This window comes from Gopherus evgoodei, chromosome 6 (assembly GCF_007399415.2).
Source record: "Gopherus evgoodei ecotype Sinaloan lineage chromosome 6, rGopEvg1_v1.p, whole genome shotgun sequence".
NCBI classification, from domain to species: Eukaryota; Metazoa; Chordata; order Testudines; family Testudinidae; genus Gopherus; species Gopherus evgoodei.
In genome coordinates, this window is record NC_044327.1 from 101,168,687 (window position 1) to 101,192,875 (window position 24,189).

Sequence of the window (24,189 nt, forward strand, 5' to 3'; positions counted from 1 at the left end):
CTGAGGTCTCTGTATGCCAATCACCAAATCTTGTTTAAAACTAATATTGGACAGCGACCGGGTTATGTTAATGCTTTTGGCCAATATATTCCATCTAAATTAATATAACAAGTCATATTCTTCAACAGAAAAAAAAAAGATTCAATTTGGGTTTATATAAATTGAGTAAGTGCCTTTAATGAATATGTAGTTTAATCTAGAATAAGTAGCTAATCATACCGGACTAGATCATCCACTATACAGGAAAAATCCACAAAGTAGACAGCAAAAACCACAAGTTCTGACTCACAAACTTTCCACCATATTGATCCAGAAACTAGGAGCAGCTTCCAAGAACAGGCAAGAAATTTCTAAACCCACTATTCCCAAGAGCCACATTAGATTCCTGAAAGCAAAGAGGGTCTATGCCTCTGCAACACATTTTGGCTCTAACCTTGAGCCATTTTACTGCTCTCATGAACATCTCCACTAACTGGGAGATGGACGGGGGGTGTTAAGAGTGGTCACGCACATCTGAGAAAATCTGTGAGGATCTGTATGATAATGTCAAGTATCAGAGGGGTAGTCGTGTTAGTCTGGATCTGTAAAAGCGGCAAAGAGTTCTGTGGCATTTTATAGACAAAGTGGGTATTCACTCACGAAAGCTCATGCTCCAATACGTTTGTTAGTCTATAAGATGCCACAGAACTCTTTGCCACTTGTATGATAATGTTGACTGAATTAACAAAATCTTAAATAATTGATCCTTTACAGCTGTGCGGGTGAAGTTGCCACCAAAACCTCCCTAAACATGAGCTTCCATAGGTCTGGGGAAGGGAGGGAAAACACTTTAGAGCCATCACACCCTACCACCACATTGCACATCCATTAGATTTAGGTCCTCTCTCCTTATGGAAGCAAAGAGGATAATCTGAACAGCTGTAATTATTGTACTACTATAACAGAGATTCAGGTCCATTTCACCAGGATCAAGTGAAACTATGGAAAATGAGACAAACTAAGTAAGTAGAACTAAGACAGTCCTACATAAAGTAGTATTAAAAGAAAGACATTTAAAAACAAAAACAAAAAACTGTTTACAGCAAATATTTTCCAAAAATTCTTCATAAATGGTGATTTTCTTTCAGTTACATCACTGATATACATGGAGACCATAAAATATGCACAGATCCTGTAGGAATTATTTTGTTGGAATACCCTATTGTGAAGTATAATTCTAAAAGATATCATATCCTATAAACTTTGGGTATTTTAGCAACAGGTACTTTCAGATATATAGCTGTGACATGCATCAGCAGAGAGACTAATCAGACAATTTACGTAATGCTCACCAGTGCAAGCTAGGGTTCGATTCTATTCAGGCTCTGTCTGAATCAGAGGCAGGATTTGAATCCATATCCCTTACTTCCCAAGGTGAGTGCCTTAATCACCAGGCTAGAGAGTCATTTCACTCGCTCTCTGTTTTGCCAAATGAAACAGCTTCTGCAGGAGAGACTGAGATCAAAATAGTCTATAGCCTGGTGATTAGGGCACTTACCTAGCAGGGAGGTAAGGGCACTCACCTAGCACCCAAATCCCTGTGCCCATGAAATATTTAAGTAGTTTAAGTAATATTTAAGAACAAAGTGCAACAGCTTCAACAGGAGAGACTGAGAGCAATACACCCAGTTTAGCCTATCAGCTGATGGTCAGAATGCTCACCTGGGAGCGGAGAAAGCGGAGTTAAAGTCCCTGCTCCAGAGTGGAGATTCAAACCTCAATTTCCCACATCCCAAACAAGCGTGCACACACACACACACACACACACACACACACACACACACACACACACACACACACACACACACACACACACACACACACACACACACACACACACACACACACACACACACACACCCTCTGAAGCCAGCCCTGATAAACCTCTTCTCAGACAAAATGTGTGGAGTCAAACTCACTGATGATAAACTATATTAGTCCAGAAAATTTCACACAGCTTTAGTCATCACTTTAATATCTGAATGCTTTCCAGAAGCGCATTAAGCAACATGACTACCTCTCTCACATTTTTGTTTGTTTCGGGTTTTTTTTACTATGTAGACATACTTTTAGATATTCTGGGCCTGGGTTCTACATAACTGAGCACTTAGCATTATATAATTGTGAAGAGAATGACAGAGAACAGCAAAGCGCATTTGGTGACCATGATAAAACACACAAATCATAGATAAACTCTGCTGCTCCCCCACCTGAAACATATAACATTATCTGGAAAGTGACCAGTCGCCACTTTACCCTACAAAGATGTGAAATTCTCTCTGGCAAAACTTCTTAGTGTTGTAAGCGGCAATAGCTATTGTATGCTAATATCTTCATAAAGTAACAGACATCCTGGGTCAGCACGCTGGTGTAACAGAGTGGAGAACTTTTACTTACTTAATTCTTTTCCACCTTCAGGTTTATAAAATATTGTATAGTTATTGATAAAGCCATTTCTTTTATCTTTTGGAATCTTCTTCCATTTTATCACAGCCTCATTTTTTCCCAGATTGTTTGTTTTAGCCACAGGACCAACTGATGGACCTACAAAAAAAAATACAGAAAAGTAATAAATATACATAAAGTATTTTAAATGCACAACTTTACTAATCCATGCAGAGCAGTGATATAAAGAACAGTCACTATTTACTTAATATACCGTTTATCAAAGACCAGACACTATTCCTAGCTTTTCTCAGCTTTTCAGAGATGCCATCTACTTAGGTGATGTTTGCACCTTCTCTCTTGTTACTTACTGTGGTGATGATGGTATGTATCTGAACACCTCACAATCACTGAAGGATTTTATCCTTAACACTCATGTGAGGTAAGAAACTATTACATCCATTTTACAGATGGGAAACCAGGGCAAAGGACAGGTTAAGTGACTTGCCCTAATGGCACAGGGCATCTGTAAGTGCGGAATTGAACCCAGGATTCCCAAGTCCCAGTTCAATGCTCTGTCCACAAGATCAGCCTCCCTACCTATGTAATCAAACCTCTATATGCACAATTCAAAAACTATTTAGCAAGACCTCTGTATGTTCCAGTCCACTCAAAAGGCATAACGTCTCCTCTCTCTCTCAATCAACCACCACCACTACCATCAAAGCATCTTAACTATAACTAAATTGCATTCAAAACCAATCAGCGATTGTCCCTTCATGAATAAGCCAATACATCTAGGTTTCCTTAACAACTATATGCTCTATTATCATTGTACTGTACCCAGTTCCCTGGAGTCTTCACCAGTCCACAGCCTGAAATCTTGAGTCTACTACCAAACTTGGTTCTTATAATTAGCTGTATAATTCATCCAAATCACGTTCCAGTTCTACTAAAAACAGAATCTGTGCGGAAATCGTGCATTATGTGAAACGGCAAGATTTTCTACCAAAAAAAATATTAATACCGCAGGAATGTATATTTTCCATTACACCGTAAAAAGAGAACAAAACTCAAACTTTTCAAACTAGCCATTTAGTCTGTGCCCCAAAATCACCCTTCCACTAGAAAAAGTAAAATTGAACATAAAAAAGTTCAGTCAGTTATATCCTTGAGAAATAGCATAAACTATGTCTAAACGAGACTGCAATTTTTAAGACTTGACCCATATTTACAATTAAAAAAAACAATTTTAATACATTTTGTGGCAGCTTTCTTCTGGTTCTGAAAGTGCTTTACAAACATTACTCAAGCCTACAACAACCCTGCAAATTGAGCTCCATATCCATATCACAAAATGGGAAAACTGACACATAGATTAAATTACTTTCTATGAAATACACAGCAAATCAATAGCTGAATTGAAAATAAAAACCAGGAATCCTAATTCATAGTTCTATGCACTAAACACTACTTCCTTCCCTTAATAACACAGGTCTTAAGCACATTGCACAGATGCTATTACAAGACAGAGAGTAATACAGAGGGTTTGACCGAATTGATAGTTTCATATACGTACGTCCTTCTTGAAAGTAAGCTTGTATGGAATGTGGAGTTCCTATTTTATTTCCATAGAGAGGATACACTGAGATATTATAGCATTTGAAGGGTTTAAAGGCATCTGTAAGAAAAAAATATTTTTCAGATACATGTCCTTCATTTAAGATTTACATTTACATAAGGAAAATAAAGTTGTATTTTCTTGCTAGTATTAGATGAATTTAGGAATGCTCCTTACTGGTATTTTCCCTCAGTTTTGATGAATGCAATCTATGCTTATTCTTTTGCATACCCATTGATGTACTTAAGCATGGAGAAAAAACACAGAATGAACTTTATTTGACAGCTTTTCTAAAAGCATTTGAATTCAGACTAATTTTTCCACTAGAAATATTTTGATTAAGGAATAATAATTATACTTTTTCTTATGTTGCAATTTACATGTTCACAGTATCTTACCATCACTAGCATTTGACAAGGCTAATTATTGTACATTTATTGGGTAGGATTGAGGATATCGAGTAGCTGCTGATCCTTCAGTTTTTTTTCTGAAACTACTTCTATTTTTTTATTTTTATTTCTAGTCAAAAAGAGGTATTCTTTAAGATGTAATAAAAGCTTTTAAAAGTAACAAGAGAGCTCCTGCTGGCTCCAGCTGTGCAGAGTACAGCTGCTCATCTTGTAAGCAGCTTGACATCACGACACCTGTAACTGAAGTCTCTACAGTGGCATCTTATTTCCAGGTATAATTCTTGGCAATTATCATTCAAACCCTGATGGTCTAGCAACCAGTTATGTGAGAGGGCATCTCCCTCCCCAACCCCTATTCAGTCAATTGAAATTTAATGAGAAAGGCTTCCCCCTGGAATTAATGTTTGAACACTCTGGGCCAGATTCTCTAGTGTAGCCACAACACCAACCTAATCTTATCTAAATCTACAACCAGTTTATTCAGGTTAAGGAGGATCACCCCATGATTTATCATCAGTTGTGTAAAGCCAGAGCAGAGGCTCTTGCTCTGATGCCACTCCTTCTCTGTGACTAGTATAGCAGGGAAAAGTGGACATGGCCAGACCCTCGAACTATGTCAATTCTCCACTGCTTTTTCAGCTCATTGAATTCATTGCTGACCATCATAAATTAGAGCAGTCTCATGCTGCTAAAATGGTGCAGGGAGATGTGACTTTAAAGAGTAGCACCAGACTCAGGGCAGTGCCAAGATGAGCTTTAAACCACCTTTGCATACACAAGCTGACTTGTGCTCTGAGTATTTCAGCTATATGCACAGTTCTACCATATATGCCTAATGGTAGGGCCTTTTTAACTGAGAGCCTCCCTTCATGACATTTGCTCTTAACCGGAGTCTGTCAGCCTGAGTGTAGCAATCCTCAAAACAAGAACTAAGACTCACTTAGCTTGTTTAACATTTGTTTGACTGTTCTTGTTTTGTGTTGTTTTCTGTAATGGAGGCATCTAAAAGGACTTTATAAACTAGTAAAATCAATCTATTGCTTGGTCAAAGTGCTTCTCTGACAAGTCAGTGATGTCATTTGCAGTTGCGTGTTCTCTCATACTTTTAAAATCTGAAGTGCTAGTTTGCTGAAAAGAGTTTGCTATTTTTAATTGTGCAATTTTATATAATGGAAATCAGAAAAGGACCCACTGATCAATTAACAGATTTCTAATTTCAGTTTACCACCAGTGAAGAAATGGTTTAAAAACTAAGAAAGAATAACTTAATTTAATGATAACAGATTATATTCTTTTCATTATACTTCCCATACATGTAAAATAAAAGTAGAGCAAGATTAGCAAGAATCTCTGTGCCCCTTTTTGCACCCACTTCAGTGAAGTAGTGGTTTTTAAAAATTGATTTAGTTCTCACTTATTGTACATAATATGAACAATACTGGGGAAAGATTTAAACAGTCACAAATATATACACTAGACAGACCAATTTCCGTATCTGCAGATAAGGAGCATGAGTTATTCCAGATAAGACTGACATTAACACGGAAGATTTCTCCTTCATATGTTGGTTGAGTTCAAATCTAGATACTATAATACAGTTTAATGTTTTATGAGGATTACATATACTTATAACCAAGCCGTGATTGTTTGGGGAAACTGCTCAGCAAAAATTATGAAATACAGCTCTGTTGAAGGGATAGATCACATCAGATCTTAACTCTTATCACAGCTTTGAGCAGCTCCTAAATGCGCTAAAACTTCTGAGATTTTTCATGTGGATCTGATGGTGCCATATGGCTTTAAGTAGCAGTGTACCAGATGGACCAATAATATTTCTTTGTTTCTTCTGGTCTTATTTTCACCCTGTAGCAGTAGTTTGCACTGTATTACTACTTCTCTTTCCTTCTTTGGGCTCTATTTTTTAAATCTCTTTGTTATTCTATTGTATATGGTTGTAACTTTCACCATTCACAATTTCACTTTTGAAAATCAGGCCTAAACATGAACTTAGGAGTCTATCTTTAGGAACCCAATTTAAAAAATGTTGCCCTTAAATCACAGATGGATAAATTTTCAAGTGCATCTCCTAATGTGCATTAAAAATACAATCTTAATTTCCTTACAACTCCCCTATGGTGAGTTGGAGAAGACAAGTAGGAGTGGTCAATTGGAACTGCCTCAAGACTACCTCAAGACACTTTTAGTAACTAACATATTTACCATCTGACGTGCTACTTTCCCAATTCACCTCCCAAGCCTAAATCTATTTAGGTGGGGTGGAAGGGCAGCCCGTTGGATTAGTAATACATTGTCTGACAGTTGGACACCAGGATAAAAGTGGGATGGGTGAGATTTTAAGGAAGTAAAAAACTAAGACTAACAAAATATTTACAGGTTTTATATTTTGCTTGCTTGTTGTCTGCCTATTACTGTTTGTCTGTCTTGTCGTATTTTCCAGATTTAAGATATGTGAGCACCGCCAGATTAGTGCAGGGGCTTTAGGGGCTGCAGTGCGGGACCCCAGGCTAAGGGGAGTCCCGGCGCATGAGGGCTCAGGTAGGCTGCCTGCATGCTGCAGCCTCAAGCCGCTCCCGGAAGCGGACGGCTGCTGGCACATCTCTGCAGTCCCTGGCAGTGGGGGAGGTGGTTCCACGCACTGCTCCTGCCCTCAGCACTGTCCCCCCAGCTGCCATTGGCTGGGAACCAGCCAATGCGAGCTGCAGGGGAGGTGCTTGAGGCACAGGCAGTGCGTGGAGACACGCTGTCCCCCTCCTACCAGGGGCATACAGAGATGTGCCAGCAGCCAGCCACTTTAGGGAGCGGCTTGGGGCCACGGCATGCAGGCAGCCTGCCTGGGACCTGCTGCACTACCGGCCGAAAGCCGCCTGTGGTAAGCACCTCCTGCTGGGAGCCTGCACCTTGTACCCCCTCCTGCACACCAACCCACTGTGCCAGGTCAGGATCCCCTCCTGCACCCAAACTCCCTCCCAGAGCCCACACTCCTCACCTTCTCCTGCACCGCAACACTCTGCCCCAGCTGGAGCCCCCTCTGGCACCAAACTTCCTCCCAGAAAGAAACTAATAGAACAGCTGTTTTAAGGTAAGTTAATTAAAAATAGCCTACTTCTTAACTATATTCTACATGTTTTAAGACTGAAATGTAACCACAGAACAGCTTTATGTTAATTAAAAGGCAAGTTTAGTATAATGTTAATAGCCTCGATGCCATAATTGTGATCATCTTGTTTTAAATTAGGAAAAAGACTTGTATACAGGGACCCCGCAATTTCTAATAGCCCCAGGCCCACAGGAGAGTTAATTTGGCCCTATATGTGAGACAAGGACCATATCTTCATATATATTTGTACCGAATCTAGCACATGATGCTTTTAGATCTGCTTTTATATATAAGGAGGAAGAAAGAAAAAGGATTTTTTAATTTGAACAACCTGAAGAATCTTGAATATGTAGTAAAAAGATAGAATACTCAGTGTCATATTGTAGTTCTTGACTTGTGCAATTATGTTTTTATGTTCAATAATTTCCTGCTGCAATGTGTTGCCAAAGAGATTCAAAAATATGTTCATTTCTCTTTAACTAGAATACAAATTTCCACTCCAAAAACTACCTGTCTTCATTTTCCAAGAACTGGCAGACATTCAATTTTGTATTTTCTTGTTGCACTTATGTGATCACACCTAAAGAACTATATATTTTGTAATTGGCCCTAATAGTACTGAAGTTGAATTTTTATTAAATATCTGTTTTGCTGCTATTTTAAACTACTTTCTAGTGATGTCAATGTTTTGTTTATGTTTTCAAAATATTACTTCAAATTAAAATTATTTATAAGTCACTACTTTTTTATATTAGTCAATTTATATGCAAAATAGCTGCTGCTACAAATATTGAATTGAAAGGTTCAAAGGCTACTATCCATTTCTGCTTCTGATTACAATTTTGTCCACTGTTTTCTGTCATGCACTGGTGACTCTCAGGCTTATCATCTTACTAAGCAGTGAAAAAAATTGTGTCTGTGTGTCACCATACTTTAACTAGAAACAAGAGTATGTTGCCCACATCTCAGAGAAAGATAGGCTGTATATTATACTGTGCTATGTTAAATAGAGAAACAAAATACTTTTTCTTGAACAAAAAATCTGTGTTCTAGATTTAGGTTAAGAAGTAACTGATAGAGATGTGAAAACTATAAGGTCACGCAAGCATAGTAAATTTACCTTTCTGAGCTGTCCACTTTGTAGTATTTAATATATACTGCCATGATCTACCCAAGAGCTCAGTCTCCAACTCCTCATACCATTCAATGACATATCGGTTTATTTCTGAAACTGATGCTTCCCACTCCACAACCATTTGTTCATTTAAATTAAGTGTCCTCACTGTATCAATCCATTTGGGAGCTGCAAAATAACAAGACGTAAAAATTAAACAGAAATAGTTATAAAAATTTTAATAGAGCAAACATCCATAATAGTATAGCAATTCAGTGATGAGAGATTTAGATTTTTATCTACAGAACAGTATTTGACTTAGCAAAAGTCAAACAAGAAATGCAGCTTAATTGTGTAAAGCATTGTTTTATTTAATTATACATGTACACACATACACATAGAGAGAGTATCTGATAACACAGCAAACAATAATGGAATTGTTACAATAAGATGTGAAAGTAAATGGGGTGTGTACACAAGCAGAGACATGAAGAATTGGAGTATATATCCATACAGAGACCTACTTTACATTTTATTGGCTGAAGTAACACAGAAAAGTAGGTTTTGACTTGTGTTTTAATAGGAAATAAGGAATCCATGACAGAGGCCAATTAGTTATAATAAATAACATAACAAACAAACATAATAACATAATAAAACAGTGACTCCTATTAATGGCCTTATAAACAGGAAGCACTATTACTAATAGGAAAATATATGACATGCTGATGTACAATGACATATCAATGCTTTAATACATTCTCTTCCATACCAGAGTAGGCTGTTACATTAGTCTATTGTACTTGTGTTAAATAAAGTAGTGAAATTAGACAATCCTGTACTGACATAGTGAGAAGCTAGATGACTTAGTAGGTCTTCTCCACCTGTAGAATCCAGGACAAAAAAAATCTCTACCACAATTTCACTTTCATTGCAACAGTACTTAAGACAGGCAAAATGAATTATCACATGGATACAGAAAAGGCTGTTTCAGTGATCCAAGGGAATATCTACCAAACCATTTTAAAAAAACGTACTTTTTTCACCAATAGATGGAATTCTTAGAGTAGCCTCAGGAGACTCTCCAACAGAGTTATATGCAACAACAGATATCACATAGGCTTCCCCCGTTAAAAGGAGTTTGGCCACCTTGTCAGTAGTGTTCTGTGTCATTTTAAAAGAAGCATTATTTTCTGGACAGTACTGTATTTTGTAGCCAAGTAGACACTCCGAAGATGGATATTCTTTTAACACCTGTTTAAAAATTAATACAAAAGTTGTGTATGTTTTGTAATACTGCTTCTATAATCAAAAGCACATTGCCAGGACTCCAGAATTTTTCCCTTCTCTACCTCTGGATTATTTTCATGCAAACATATTTCAGTTTCTCGGTAATCTGTTTTCCAGTTTGCCTCACTTGGTTAATCAGAAAAGATTCCTGAAAAATATTTAGTGAGCCCATCAGAGGGTCAACATCCAGAATGTCTTCCAACTGCTTCATAACAGAAATTCTGGGAACAATTTGAAATGTTTGAATATGCCAGTGGGTATATTGGATTACTTTCTGGATAATTAACAATGTTGAAGTCTAAAAACAGATTTTATTGGATTCTAATAAATGTAAAGGCTTAAAAAGTCTGTTAAAATTACAATTGGTCAAATAATAGCTGCTGAAAATATTTATACTATGAATATTACTGTTTTTCCATCAAATTTCTTCAAGGAATTCAGTTTTTGGAATAAGTTGTTCAACAGATAACTGCAATACTCAAATTATTCATTTTTCTTGCATTTGACCAGCTCAAATTAAAATATATTTTATTAGTATTTCAATCAAGATTCTAAAAGCACAATGTTACCATTCAGTTCTTATCTCCAGCTTAGTCAAATGGTGATAATTTAATGGAGGTTTCAAAACTGCAGATTAGACTAGAACCATGAGAAGTTATATTAACTAACTAGTTATATAGACTATTGACCATCATGGCTTAGCAATCAGATTTTGTAGATCATGTTGAATATGATGTCAGTATGGTCACAGGGGAAATTCTGACTGCAAAAGTCGTAGTCAACATCATGTTACTTAACAGAAAACTTCTGTAGGTTCTGTTCTAGCTTTGTATGGAGCTCATCTGAGCCAGACTTGACAGACCTTTATGTCCTATAACCACAGATAATAAAATGCAATTTCTACTGGAAGAGGCAGTTCGCATTTTAAAATCATGGATGTATATACCTTCCACATAAGATGTACATATCTATTTTCAGCTGATGGTGAAGATTCAATTACTCTCCACAAATCCACTTTTCTTGAAGGAGCTAGTAAAACAAATGATAAAAAGTAGAAAACTTGCTGTTGTTTTTTAAAGAAGATTAACAGCAGTGTTGAATTTTTTTTTCCCCTTATTGAGCCATATATACCTTTGCTCTATGTCTCTTATTTCCATTCTTTATGGTCATTTCGCAATTCTTTCCTAGCTCTAGATTTTTATTTCCTTTAAACAATCCCTTTTTTTCCTCCTCCATTCTATATTCTTCACTGATCAGATCTCTCTGTCCCTTTCAGTTAATCTCTTTTTCTGCCCTCCCCCCTTCTAGCCATCTTTAATTGAATGTATTTGTTTTCACAGTTTCAAAGCCAAACTATGACATCAACTAACTGATAATATGCTGAAAGTAGTCTGCTAATATTAACTTCTGTGCCAAAAGATTCAAAATTAATCCTGCTAAAAACTATGTTGTAAACAATTAGCCTGCCTTGTTGTTCTGTTCTTCCTATTTTCTCTTCACTCCATTCACTCCAGATTTCTGATTCAACACCAACGCATTGAATGGCAATAGCATACTCTGTAAAATCCCATAGATCCGTGAGATTAAATGATGATCTTCTTTCATTTTGATTCATAGTGAAATTAACTGTTATCTAAAAGTGAAAATATGAACACAAAATATGTTGTCTTTATTAACAAAAAAAATAAATCTCAGCAGATACTTTATCTACTTAAAAACCTCAAAGACCATATCTATCATGCCTCCCAGATCACCCCTCCATTATAAATAAAAGGGAAAGCTACTCATCTTGTAAATAGTGCTTCTGAGTGTAGCTTTCTCATTTCTGGATCTTTGCAATTGTTCTTAAGGTTACATTTTACCCTTAATGACAGTAGTAATGGAGTAGAGAGCATAAGCTAGGCTCTCTGTTGGCCATTGCGTCCTGCCCTCTCTGAAGCATCAATGCTGCCCTACAACTGTTTCAGTCATCTCCAACTACATGAGAACCAAAGGTCCCAGCAATAAGACAATCTAAAGATAATCAACACATGATCAAAATATCTGTACCAATGAAAAAACAGAAAAACCATGTGCCAAAACTCTCCCTGAAAAATTATCCTCCAAACTCTGAGGGGAAACATGTAGATGAGTGGCAATAATGATCACTTTGAAGAAGAAGAATTATATGGTTTGTAATTTTCACCTACTCTAAAGAGGTGATCAGAACAAGAGTCTCAGTCCAGGAAAGCAGGGAAGTTCCATGATTGTCCCACAATAAAAATGAGAGCAAAGCTAAAACATGCAGTAACAACAAGCCCAACATCAACAGTGGGAATAGGGTGGATTTTTTTTTTAAATGTATACTGAAAGGGGGTAAGATAACCTCTTAAATCAACACTGAAGAAGATAATGAAGTGTGACAATCAATAAGGAAGGAGGGAAACACTCAAATCTCAGCCAACTGAAAAGAGAAATGTATAAAAACACTTTTGGGGCAGAAGTGGGGAGTTTGGCTACCCCTATGTTGGAGACAAGCTTCAGAGTACAGAGAGTCTGAAATCAAAATTACCACCTGGAAGGAAAATCCAAGAAATAATGCTTTGTAAATGTGTGGAGAGAGGACCAGAAATCTATGACGGCACCCCTGGTGCTGCCTTGTCTCTGATTAAGTGAGCCTTGATATGGCTTCTTCGTTTCAGCTCAGCCAAATAATAGCAATACAATCAGACATCCCTGAAATGGTCTCCAAAACAAAGAAAGTTTTGTGGATCTTCTACACATTTTAATTCACTCCAGTTAGAACCCCAAAGACTTAACACTGAGCATATGAAAAAGCACTTCCCTGGGGAAGGACATGTGATTATAGGAAGAATGTTGGATGATAGACTCATTAACAAGTGGCACTTCAACACTACGTTGGAGAAGAATGTCAGTTAAGTCCACAGCCCCATCTCAGTCCTATAAAATCTAGTTAAGGTAGATCCATCACTAGGGCATGATGCTCACTCATTGTGCAGATTGAAGCCATTGCAGCCAGGAAAATGACCTTCCGTGTAAGAGACTTAAACTTACAGGAACTGGGTGGTTCAAAGAGCTTTCTTTCATCAGCTCTGTCAGGACCACATTCATAACCCCATGACAAAAGGGTCTTTTTTTTTTAAATGGAAGGTTTTAAAAGTATCAAGCCATGCAGAGACCTTCAGCTAGTTTATGATAGGCTCAAACAGCTGCTAACTGTATCTGGAGTTATTTTTATAAGTTGGACTCAGACAGGTGGACAGTGTAGACAAGCTATTTTTGTGAAGGGCAAACAGAGGAGCCCACAGCGAACCATTTCCACTTAGAATTGTAGGTCAGATGGATTATGAGATGCCAGAAAGAGATAAGCCCCCTTCTCGAACACACTGCTTACACATTTCTACCCTGCCAGGAGCCAGGTTGTCAGAGAACCACCTCCTACTTTTGTTCTAATCTAAATCTAGAGTAAACATAACTACTGTATTTGCCAGAAAGTAATAGGAAGAAAAACATTTTTGATTGTTGGTCTGACTGAGGGTACCTCCACTGAAATTTTCCTAGGACAAATAAGGAGTAAGATGGCTCTGAAACAGACAGAAGGGCAAGAACAATTTACCATTGACAGTGAAACAGAAGGTCTTATCCATCTCTATTTTCTAATATTCCAATATCATGCATGCTTATATTACATTTGATATGTTACTAATACATGAGTTATTAGTGATCTTACATCCTTGCCTTTTGTGATCAGCATTTAAAAGGATCAACATTTACGTCAGTGACAAATGATCTAATATTCTGAAAATAATGATGTAACTTACCGAAGTATTTGAATTTGTGTTTCTGTATCGAAGACGACAATTTAAATCTAGTAATGTTGGATCAGGTTTGTCCCAGGTTACGTTAAGCAATTGCTTTACACCAGGAATTTTTTCTACTGAAACTATCTTAGGAGGCTTAGTTTTCACTGAAATTGAGAAAAATACTCATACTTTTAATAGAAAAACATTCTACAACTTGACTTCAAATAAAAGTTCAGAATAGTCTGAGTATGTAAATTCTAGGAATAGTTACTTAATTATTCTAACAACGTAAGTTGTAACAGATTTGCACATATCAATGCATATTACATATATACCAACTGTAATGATGAAAAACTACATATAGCACAGAGATTACATACACAGCTAACTATACTGTTTGTAGACTAACTTGCACACAGATGTGCAAGTTTCTTTCAAATTCAATACATGTACATATGTTTCTATTTCTAATGTGACCACCACAGTTTCCTCTCAAAGACGGGGGACAGAGAAAATAATAGAGCTGCAGCTGAGTCCTACCTGGAGAAATAAGGGAGAACTCAGCTGGAAGATGGTTCAGGGGTGACAAGAGTTTGAGGGAAGGACTGGCAGAACTGTTAGGGAATGGACAAGTATTGAGAGGAGAGGAGAGGAGAGAGTAGGCTAGAAAACTGCTGCTGATGTAATGGTGGACGTTACAGCTGGGAAGTACCCACTGAGGAGGTTGTACTTTTTTTCCTCAGTAGGATCACTACACAGGCAGAGTTTTCACATGAATAAAACTGAACTGTAATTCACGAGTCTTTATGTAGATATAAACATGTGGATTCTACCCTATTCAGATTCTAACCTAGCTAAGCTATGACAAAGCATGAACAGAGGAAGAAGTGGAATCAGGCAGGATGGAGGGAGGAAGAGGTACACAACATGTTACAGCTGCATGGTTTTGTGATATGCATAATGGATTGATTTATTTTAAATAATTAACTAGAAGAATGGCACAGTGGTGTGAGCAATGTAGGTATTCTGGGAAAAGAAAAATCCATCTGTTTACTTACAGCCAAATCCTAATCCTTTTGGATGCTGAACAGCACTTCAAATCATCCAATTTAAGTCAAAGTGCTACTTAATATGCCTGATGGTTGAAGAATCTGACCTTCATTTACTAATCCATAAAAATTCAGTAATTTACACTAGTTCTCCCAGCCATTAGTTTAAATATTGCAGTAAATAAATGTACTGCATTACATGTACAAGACTGGAAGGGCATTTAATCACACATTGGTAATGCACTAATGAAAGTAAAGTTTTTCAACACTGCTCTGTGCAATATGCTGAGAGAATTGATACGGAAAGGCAAGGAAACACAACAATAATCAAAAACCTTTTTCAATTAGAGACATACAAGTCTTAAAACAGTTGATGAGCTCTCACTGGACAAACCTGAACATCAGAGAACCACAGTGTTCTTTGACACAACTGATGGTTTCTGTTCAGGAGACACTTAAGTTAGAGAAGTGTTGAGGTGATTGGGTAGGCAATATAGTAAGAGTCAGACTGACACAGCTTGCATGTATCTGGTTACAAAAAGAACTTTTGCCAATATGCTAATCTCTTCAAATATATAAATACATTTTACATGAAAATATTATTTACAGTATATATTACACTTTAGGAGGGAACAGCAAGGTAATGTACTTTGATTAATAAATTTTGTAAATGTTCAAACAGTAATGCAGATTCAATTCTGGCTTTTGGGTGGAGGGTACATGGGAAGGGTTTGTTTCTTCTTTAAATAGCATATTCTTGCCATCAATTGAAGAACACGGCTGCTTTGATTCTGCTTCCCCACTGAATCATCCATAGAGCCCTACGCAGATACAAAATTTGTATCTACATCCAATCTGCAAAAATGATCCATGGATATAAAGCAGATTTGCTGGGTTCTAATAATCCATATCAATGTATTCCACTGCTAATTTTTTAATGGTAAAGGTGCAAAACCAATGCAAGAGAAAAGAGTGGGGCTTTTGCGGTATTTCTTTTATATAGGCAAAATTTTCAAAAATAAAAGACCTAAACTTTGGTACATAAATCCACATTGAGGCACTCCAAGAAGTAGCATGATTTTGAAAAGTGTTGAGCACCCACTAACTTCAATCTCCTGGCTAAAGGTCTCTTTCTCTGCTACTTCTCCTCTGTGCCTACGCCCTCGAACCAGTAGTCCAGCTGTGGACTGCTGACCAAGGCTGAAATCTGACATGTATATCCCCTAGTGCTGTTCCCCTTATAAAGTTAAGGAGGTTTACTGGCTGAAGAAGCTGTCAAAAGACACAACAGAATCAGTGTAAGGCAGCTCCAGAGTGGATGTTAGGGCAAACCACACACCAGTTCAGGTGCGTAGTGTGGACTCACTCAAATCAGTGCAATGCAATCAACGAAGAACAATTATTCAAGTGCTAAGACAGAAAAGTCCCAAGAGGCAGAGCCCTCTACCATTCTCCTTGTAAACTGGTTTCTTATAATGCTAGAGTACTGAGTGACACCAAAGTACAGTCTTTGCAGCCAGGATTTGAATTTGGTTCTCCCACATTGTAAGAGAATACTCTAACCACTGGGCTAGAGGGTAGTATGGAGCCGGTCTCTGTCAATCTCTCCTGTTTAAACTGTTCCACTATGTGTAAATACTTAAATAGTAATGGGGAAAGAGAGAGAGAAAGAGACTTTATAGCTTGGTGGTTAGGGCACTCACCTTGTTCCAATGGTTAATTATTTAAAACAAAGTGGAACAGCTTCGATAAGAGAGATTGAGATCACCAAAATATCCCACAGCCCACTGGCTAGGGCACTCACCTGCAAAATAGGAGATGCAAGTTCAAATCCCCTGCTCTGGCGGAGGGGGAAACGACCTTGGGTCTCCCACATCCCACCGGGCTAAAAGGGAGGCATCACCACCATCCCATTTGGCAAATGCCACCTCCTCACTCTCTCCCTTCCCCTTCCCTTGCCCTCCCCCACCAAAAAGTTGGCCAAAACGATTCAACAAATTCACGAATAGCTTCAATCAATCACAAAGGGCATTTCTGGCAGATAACTATTCATCCAAAAAATATTGCTCACTTCTAATCTGAAAGCCGGAGACGCTCAATTCTTTGCAGGTTCAGTAAGATGGAATTATCAGGAAAGACACATGGAAATTGTTTTGCATAAAATTCATTATACCTTTGTGCAAATGTGAATGTATTAAGTTAAGGTTGGGAAAAATAAGCATCTACATAATTTGAATGATTTTTTTTTCAGTTTAGGTATAGTAACAATGACAAAAAGTTGTTAAGAAATAAGAAATTCTTCAGAAGAACATTCACTAATTCAGTTACATTAAACCTGACCATGCCAACAGACTACTGAAATATGCAACAACATTGTCATTTAGTAATAATCTACCTTTCCACTTGATATTTTTGATACATATTTCTATGTGTTGCAGAAAAATATGGTATGACATTCACAAGTGATTTAGGAAGAGAAATTTAAATTAAAAAGCCTTTCAGCAGCTCTTCTTACACTTTCAAGTTATGTTTGTTCAACTGAACTCTTCAGCACATATAAAATCCTTACCACTCACGGTACTTGTGTTAACCAGGTCTGCCTTAAACTTAAGTGGGAAAGAGACATAATATTTAATACTCAAATTGTAAGCTCCTTCTGGCAGGGACTGTGTTTTTTGTTATCTGTTTGCACAGCATCTAGAACCAAGAGGTGCTCCGTCTTTGAATGGATCCCATAAGTGCTGCCTTTTTACAAATGAAGAACATACAGAATGTAATCAGGCCTAGAGAGAATTTCTAAAGAAAAATACATTGATATAGAAAGATTCCTTTTTTGGCTGATATACAAGAAACTCAATAGGTTATCATCCCAATTACAATCTGAGGAAGCAAGGCAGAATACCCTAGATCCAATGTATACCAAAGAGACTCCCTTTCAGTCTATTTCACACTTGCAAACTTTCCACACTTTCTCAGGATTCAGTTAATCTTTTCCCAGAGCAAACTGAGGAACATTATGTGCTTGCTCAGAATGAAAAGCTATAAATATGTGGATCACCCCATTTATTTCCTATTCTAAAAAGTATGCTGTATCCTCAATTTGATATTCTATTTTTATTTTTTGTTGTAATGTGTTTCACTTGATTTTTATAAGAAAGTTATTTTGTGTAATTAAATGTCAGCATGGTTTTATCTGATCTCTTCTTATGTAGTACTTTATCTTTAAGTATTTTACAAAAGAAATTACCTATTTTATTCATATTTATAGGAACGCAATCAGATATGCCTACACCCAAGACATTTTCAGCTTTCACCTGACAACAATAGTCTTCAGCAAATGGAATATATGGGGGGAAAAACGAACATGATCCGTTGTTGCTTTGACAGGTATCCTCTTGAAATGCATCCATCAAATTTTGATCCCTGTCAATAGAAAAAACAAAGAAAATTTAATTTGCAACCCTTTCTTAAATCAAGGACAACTAAATGAGTTAATGAGCTTAGTTTTAAATAGAGAGGCAAGGTGGGTGAGGTAATATTTTTTATTGAACTAACTTCCGTTTGAGAGACAGAGAGCTTTCGAGACCTGAAGAAGTGCTTTGTGTAAGCTCAAAAGTTTGTCTCTCTTGCCAACAGAAGTTGGTCCAACAAAAATATTACCTGACCCACCTTGTCTGTCTAATATCCTGGGATCAACACCACCACAACACCACCTCAAAAAATGTTAGATTCAATTAGCAATTACAGTTTAAAACAAATATTCACTAAATTCCATATAACAAGCTATGTTCTTCTAGTGAACTTCTCTTAAAGGAAGCTAAACTGCTAATAAATGCCATTCCCTTAATGTATTGCCCCTGAAAATCCATACTGTATGATTTTGTTCAAGTCTTAGAACCATTTAAAAGCTGTTAACTGTTAAGGAGGCATATGTGCAGCCAGCACGGATCCAAACAGATGTAATTGCAGTGAAAACAGCCACGTTCAAGGAGCAGCAGTGAACAGAACAATCAATTTAATGGGGAATCCATAAACCTAGTTAATACCAGGTTAAAATCCTAAGCAGGAGTATTACAGATAGATGTACACACGCAGCACCCCTCTTGAAAAGCATTTCATAGCAGGATGCATGAACACAGAAGCATCTTCCATAAGAAAAAGGCAAAAAGCAATGAACTGCCACATACATTTCAAGTATGGAAAAAGACAAGCCCAACTGTACCAGTGACAAGATATACCATGGGAATAGGAAACAAGAGAGACTTTTTGAAAGAGTTTGTTCCATTTCAGCACATGCTTTCCTAATAGATAGTATGTGATGTGAGACTAACAAAACCTATTTCATTTCATCTGACCATAAACAAAATTCTTCATCAACTACAATGCCTCTAAATCTACCCACTTCCTCTCTCCCAGTCCCAGTTTCCTTGCCCAGCCGGGCAGGACTGGCGCTAGGGGTTTTAGTGCCCTACGCGCACGGCAATTTCGCTCCCCTCCCGTGCTGGTCCCGCAGCTCCGGTGGAGCTGCCACAGTCGTGCCTGTGGATGGTCGGCTGCTCCCGCGGCTCTGGTGGAGCTGCCGCACTCGTGCCTGCGGGCAGTTCACCGGAGTCGCGCGAGGAGCCGACCGTCTGCAGGCACAACTGCGGCAGGTCCACCGGAGCCGCAGACCAGCGGACCCTCCACAGGCACCACTGCGGCAGGTCCACTGGAGCCGCCTGCCGCCCTCTCCGGCAAAATGCCACCCACCAATAATCCTGGTGCCCTAGGCGATTGCCTAGGCCGCCTGAACGGAAGCACCGGCCCTGCAGCCACTACCAGTCTTCCCCACCACCTCCACCAGTTCCTTCTGACTAGAACAGGCTGCTTGTCCTAACCTACTCTTTTCCCTTCCACTAGATCCACTTCTCGTCTCCTCTGCATTTAAGTGAAGTGGCTTCCTCCTCCATGTTGCCTGGGTAACAGCAAGGGAATCACTGAGAGCACAGAAGAGAAAGGCTCACTGCCCTTCATTCTGGTGTCCAGTCCCATCTTGGCCCAGAGTGGACAGGAGCAGCAACTACATGTCCAGATTTTCACTCCTGGGCTGAAGAAGTTTGCAACACTGTGTAAGGGTAATGCAGGTACAGCCCAGTTAGACCAATGGGAACTGTGGGGGAGATGCCTAGAGGCGGGGAGGAAGGGTGCAGAGCCCCCTATCCGCCCCTCCACCTAAGATCCAGAAGAACATGTCACCACTTCCTGGGAGCTGCCAGAGATAAGCGCTGCCTGGAGCCCACACCCCTTACTCCAACCCCCTGCCCCAGCCCTGAGCCCCCTCCTGCCCCCAAACTCCATCCCTAAGCCCACACTCCCTCCCACCCCCCAAACCTCTGCTGCAGCCCCCTCCTGCATCCTGAACCCCTCATTCCTGGCCCCACTCACAGCCTGCACCCCCAGCCAGAGCCTTCACTCCCTCCTGCATTCCAACCCCCTGCCCCAGCCTGAGGGTAGGGGAGAGCAAGTGATGGTGAGGTGGAGCAAGTGCGGGCAGGGCCTCGGAAAAGGGGCTGGGCAGGGGCAGAGCTTTGGAGAAGGGGCAGGGTGAGCATGTTCAGTTTTCTGCTATTAGAAAGTTGGCAACCCTAAGCCCAGTAACAAGTGAGCTGGTGAAACATGCTCAGCCACTCTGTGGGGGTGGTGCATGTGCAGTCTGGTCAGCACCAGAGGATGGAGCACACTTGGTGAGGATGGAATATTCAAAGATTTTAGCTGCTAACCTCTAACATGCCTATTGAGACTGTGTAAACGGAGATTTTTCAAATTCTTATAATTTATCCACATTTGGAAGATTTTCATAGGAACAGCAAAAGTTATATCTCTGACACAATGGTCATCCCTTCTGCCAAATTTGGAGTCCCTGCCCAAAGCACGGGGACACTAGAGAATCTCAAAGAAAAGGTCACTAGAATTTTTTTAACATTGTAAAACAATTTATTTTTTCCTAACCTAGTTTTCAGAAATGGCTGAAATGTTTTTGCTGAAATTTTTCATAAATAATAATAATAATCAGCCGAAGGCAGATAAGTAACAGAAAATTTCAGCCCAAATGATTAAAGTTTGTCAAAGTTAGGAGCAACTGAAAATAGGGTATTATGTGAAGTGTTGGTCAACCTTTATAACAGGTGTTGCTACCAACCCTGATTATATGTTTTCATTATATTAAAATGGTCAGAGAAAAAAATCCCAAATCTATCAACACAAAAGCTGAATTCAATGTCAAAGCTGCAAATACAAGAGAAAGGGTGAAATGTCAGGACTGCTGAGAGAAAGCAGGATATCAGGTAAGAAATACTGATTGGTGTCCCTCTATACAAACCCTAACCCCCTCAATAGCACTATCCAGTGCTGTGGTGGGGGTGGGGGGTGGGGGCAGGCAGAAATTGGCCTAGCTAGCCAAAAAGAGAACTGAAAGGATGGGCCGGTCAGGTTCTCTTATATGGTAAATGTCAGTGTTTTCAGAACCCACAGCAGGGGCAACTGAACTATTGCACTCCAGACGGTGTCAGGAATAAATCAGTGGGAACAGAGCAATTCCGTCTGATAAAAGATTAAAGCAAGTAAGCATGCTCTATCTAAAACTGCAGTTTATTAGATTCTAGCACACAGACATAAGCAATAGGTTTAGAACAGGGGTCGGCAACCTATGGCACGCGTGCCAAAGACAGCATGCGAGACGATTTTTAATGGCACTCTGCTGCCTGCCAGAGCAGCGTGCCATTAAAAATCCTGCCCAGCCTGGCCCAGCCCACTCTTCTTCGCCCTCCGCCCCCCCAGCAGAGGCAGAGCATAGGTGCGTGCACGGGGTGTGCCCAGGCACACCCTAATGCAGGGGTGGGCAAATGGCCCCACTCTCCTGGTGTGGCAAGCCACAGGGTCTGCACTCCTGGGCCGGAGCGCCGGATGAGCACAGCAAGCTGCCGGCCCCTCCACTGCCTTCCCCCCTCCCCTGGAGCCATGTCGCCATGTGCAGCACTTTGGGGGCTGGGGCTGCGTGCTCCTGTGGGGCAGTGTTTGGCTCCGCGGGGAGGCAGACACACTCCCCCCTCCCCTGGAGCCATGCCGCCTTGTGCGCAACACTCTGGGGGCTGGGGCTGCATGCTCCCATGGGGTGGCCTGTCTGGCTCTGTGCCGAGCAGAACATGCTGCTAGGAGCCTCTTGGTAAGGGGGCTGGGGCCGGAGGGGGTTGGATAAGCGGGGCTGGATAGGAGGTGGGAGCCCGGGCGGAGTGGTTAGGGGCAAGGGGTCTCTGGAGGGGGCAGTCAGGGAGGAAGGGGAGTTGAAGGGGGCATGGGAGCCCTGGGGTCTGCAGAAAAGATATGGGGGCGGGGCCACAGGGGCAGAGTGGTGGTGGAATAGGGGCATATCCCCTCCAGCCCCCTGCCCTGACCCCCCCACAACACACATCCAGTCCTCTGCCCTAAGCCCTGTGCCCCGCACACACCCCAGGCCCCTGCCCTGAGCCCTGTACCCCCCTCATACACACCCAGCCCTCTGCTTGACTCCTTCACCCTCCCCCCCATGATCCCAGCCCTGACTCTGGCACCCCCGCACATTCTCAGACCCCCCTGCCCTGACACCTTCACCCCCCTGACATGCCCTCAGCCCTGACTCTTGCACCCCCAATATACCCAGCCCCCTGTACTCCATGCACCCCCCCACATCCCCACCCCTACCCTGAGCACCAAATGGGAGCTGCCCAGGTAAATACCCCATACACAAACCTCTTGCCTCAACCCTCAACCTTGGCCAGACCCTTCACCTCCAGCCCTGTGCTCAGTGCACTCCCACCCTCAGCTCAGCGCAGACAGAAGAAGAGAATGGGCCAGAACCAAGGAGAAGGTAGGCACCCACTGTATGTAGGCAGGGCCGGGACCCCAGACTGGCAGCGGTCTGAGCAGGTCCGGCTGGCAGAAGCCAGCGGATGGAACCCCTGAGTGGAAGTGGGCTGAGCCACTCAGCCCACTGCCGATCTGTGATCCCGGCCACCAGCCCTGCACAGCCTGCTGCTGGTCTGGGGTTCTGGCTGACGGACCCTTGCCAGCCGGGGTCCCGGCCACAGGCCCCACTCAGCCCGCTGCCGGTCTAGGTGAACAGAACCCCAGACCAGCAGCAGGCTGAGCGGGCCAGCGGTGTAAGATCAACATTTTAATTTAATTTTAAATGAAGCTTCTTAAACATTTTGAAACGTTTTGAAAACATTTAGAGACCTTCTAAAAACATTTAAATGTATTATCAGCACATGAAACCTTAAATTAAATTAAATAAATGAAGACTCAGCACACCACTTCTGAAAGGTTGCCAACCCCTGGTTTAGAATATTCCAGATATTTAACAAAGCTCGGGATTGGTATTGAGTAATTAACAGTGGGTACACAGTGGCAGTTGCCTACCCACCGGGGACATAAGGTGTCAGGGAAAATGTCTCTCAACATGGCTTCAGAGGATTGCTCCAAAGTACACTGTATTAGCTAATTTTTTAAAACACATTTTTACAAAACACACAGGTCATAATGACCACTACTAAAGCATCATTTTTTTTAAACTTTCAAGAAACTTTTAGTATCAGAGGAGCTGAGACTCAAGGTCTTCCAACCACTAAGATTTTCAGTCTTACTTGTTTACTGTTCTTTCCCCTCTTTCCATTCTGCTTAGCAGAAACTGCCAGTTAGTTTTGACCTTGCAAATAAAAGCCTACTTTCCAATTAACCCTTAACTATGTGGTGTTCTATTTTATTAATTCTTGATGGCTGAATGCATGTAACATAGTTGCAATTGGCTTAATTATATGCTGGGGTACACACACCCCTCAAATCCAGGTAACACAAGCACAAGACTTTTGCTTTTTTTCCTGTCCATCTGCTAGAAGGAGGAATTATACCCACTACACCTGGGTTGGCAGAGAGGTACGCTGAAAATGTGCCTAGTATTGACCAATAATTTTTTCCTTCTTTGTACTTAAGCAAATAACAGGGGGATCTTACTGTAAGAATTGCAGTACTAATACTGAAATTAGGCTTGTTGGCAATTTCCTGCAATTTTTTTTCTGGTTTTAAGGACTCTAATTTACTGACCTGAAATCCTATGTAATATATTTAGTGACAGAGATGGCAATGTCCTGCCACATCCTTGGGAGACCATATTGAATTAAGTTTAAGTATCTTTGGCGTACACTGTATTAAATGAAATGTGATAGATGTGAGACCTGGGAATTTAAAAGCCAGGCAAAAAAAATGACTTTTGGGACAACAAGCGTTCAGTGGATTTCCTGGGGAGAATTTAGAGAGGTTAATGCAAATTCCTAATCTCTGGTTATTCAA

At 40.2% G+C, this 24,189-nt stretch overlaps 1 protein-coding gene across 1 annotated transcript in view; it reads right to left on the minus strand.

The window, feature by feature from the left end:
* The window catches only part of IL31RA (interleukin 31 receptor A), an 88,824-nt gene that overhangs the window by 21,402 nt on the left and 43,233 nt on the right, over window positions 1–24,189 (minus strand). The window contains 8 exon segments of the mRNA XM_030567313.1: window positions 2,437–2,583; window positions 4,004–4,105; window positions 8,694–8,876; window positions 9,725–9,941; window positions 10,924–11,006; window positions 11,445–11,610; window positions 13,799–13,944; window positions 18,077–18,252. Of these exon segments, the coding sequence (XP_030423173.1) occupies window positions 2,437–2,583; window positions 4,004–4,105; window positions 8,694–8,876; window positions 9,725–9,941; window positions 10,924–11,006; window positions 11,445–11,610; window positions 13,799–13,944; window positions 18,077–18,252 (1,220 nt within the window).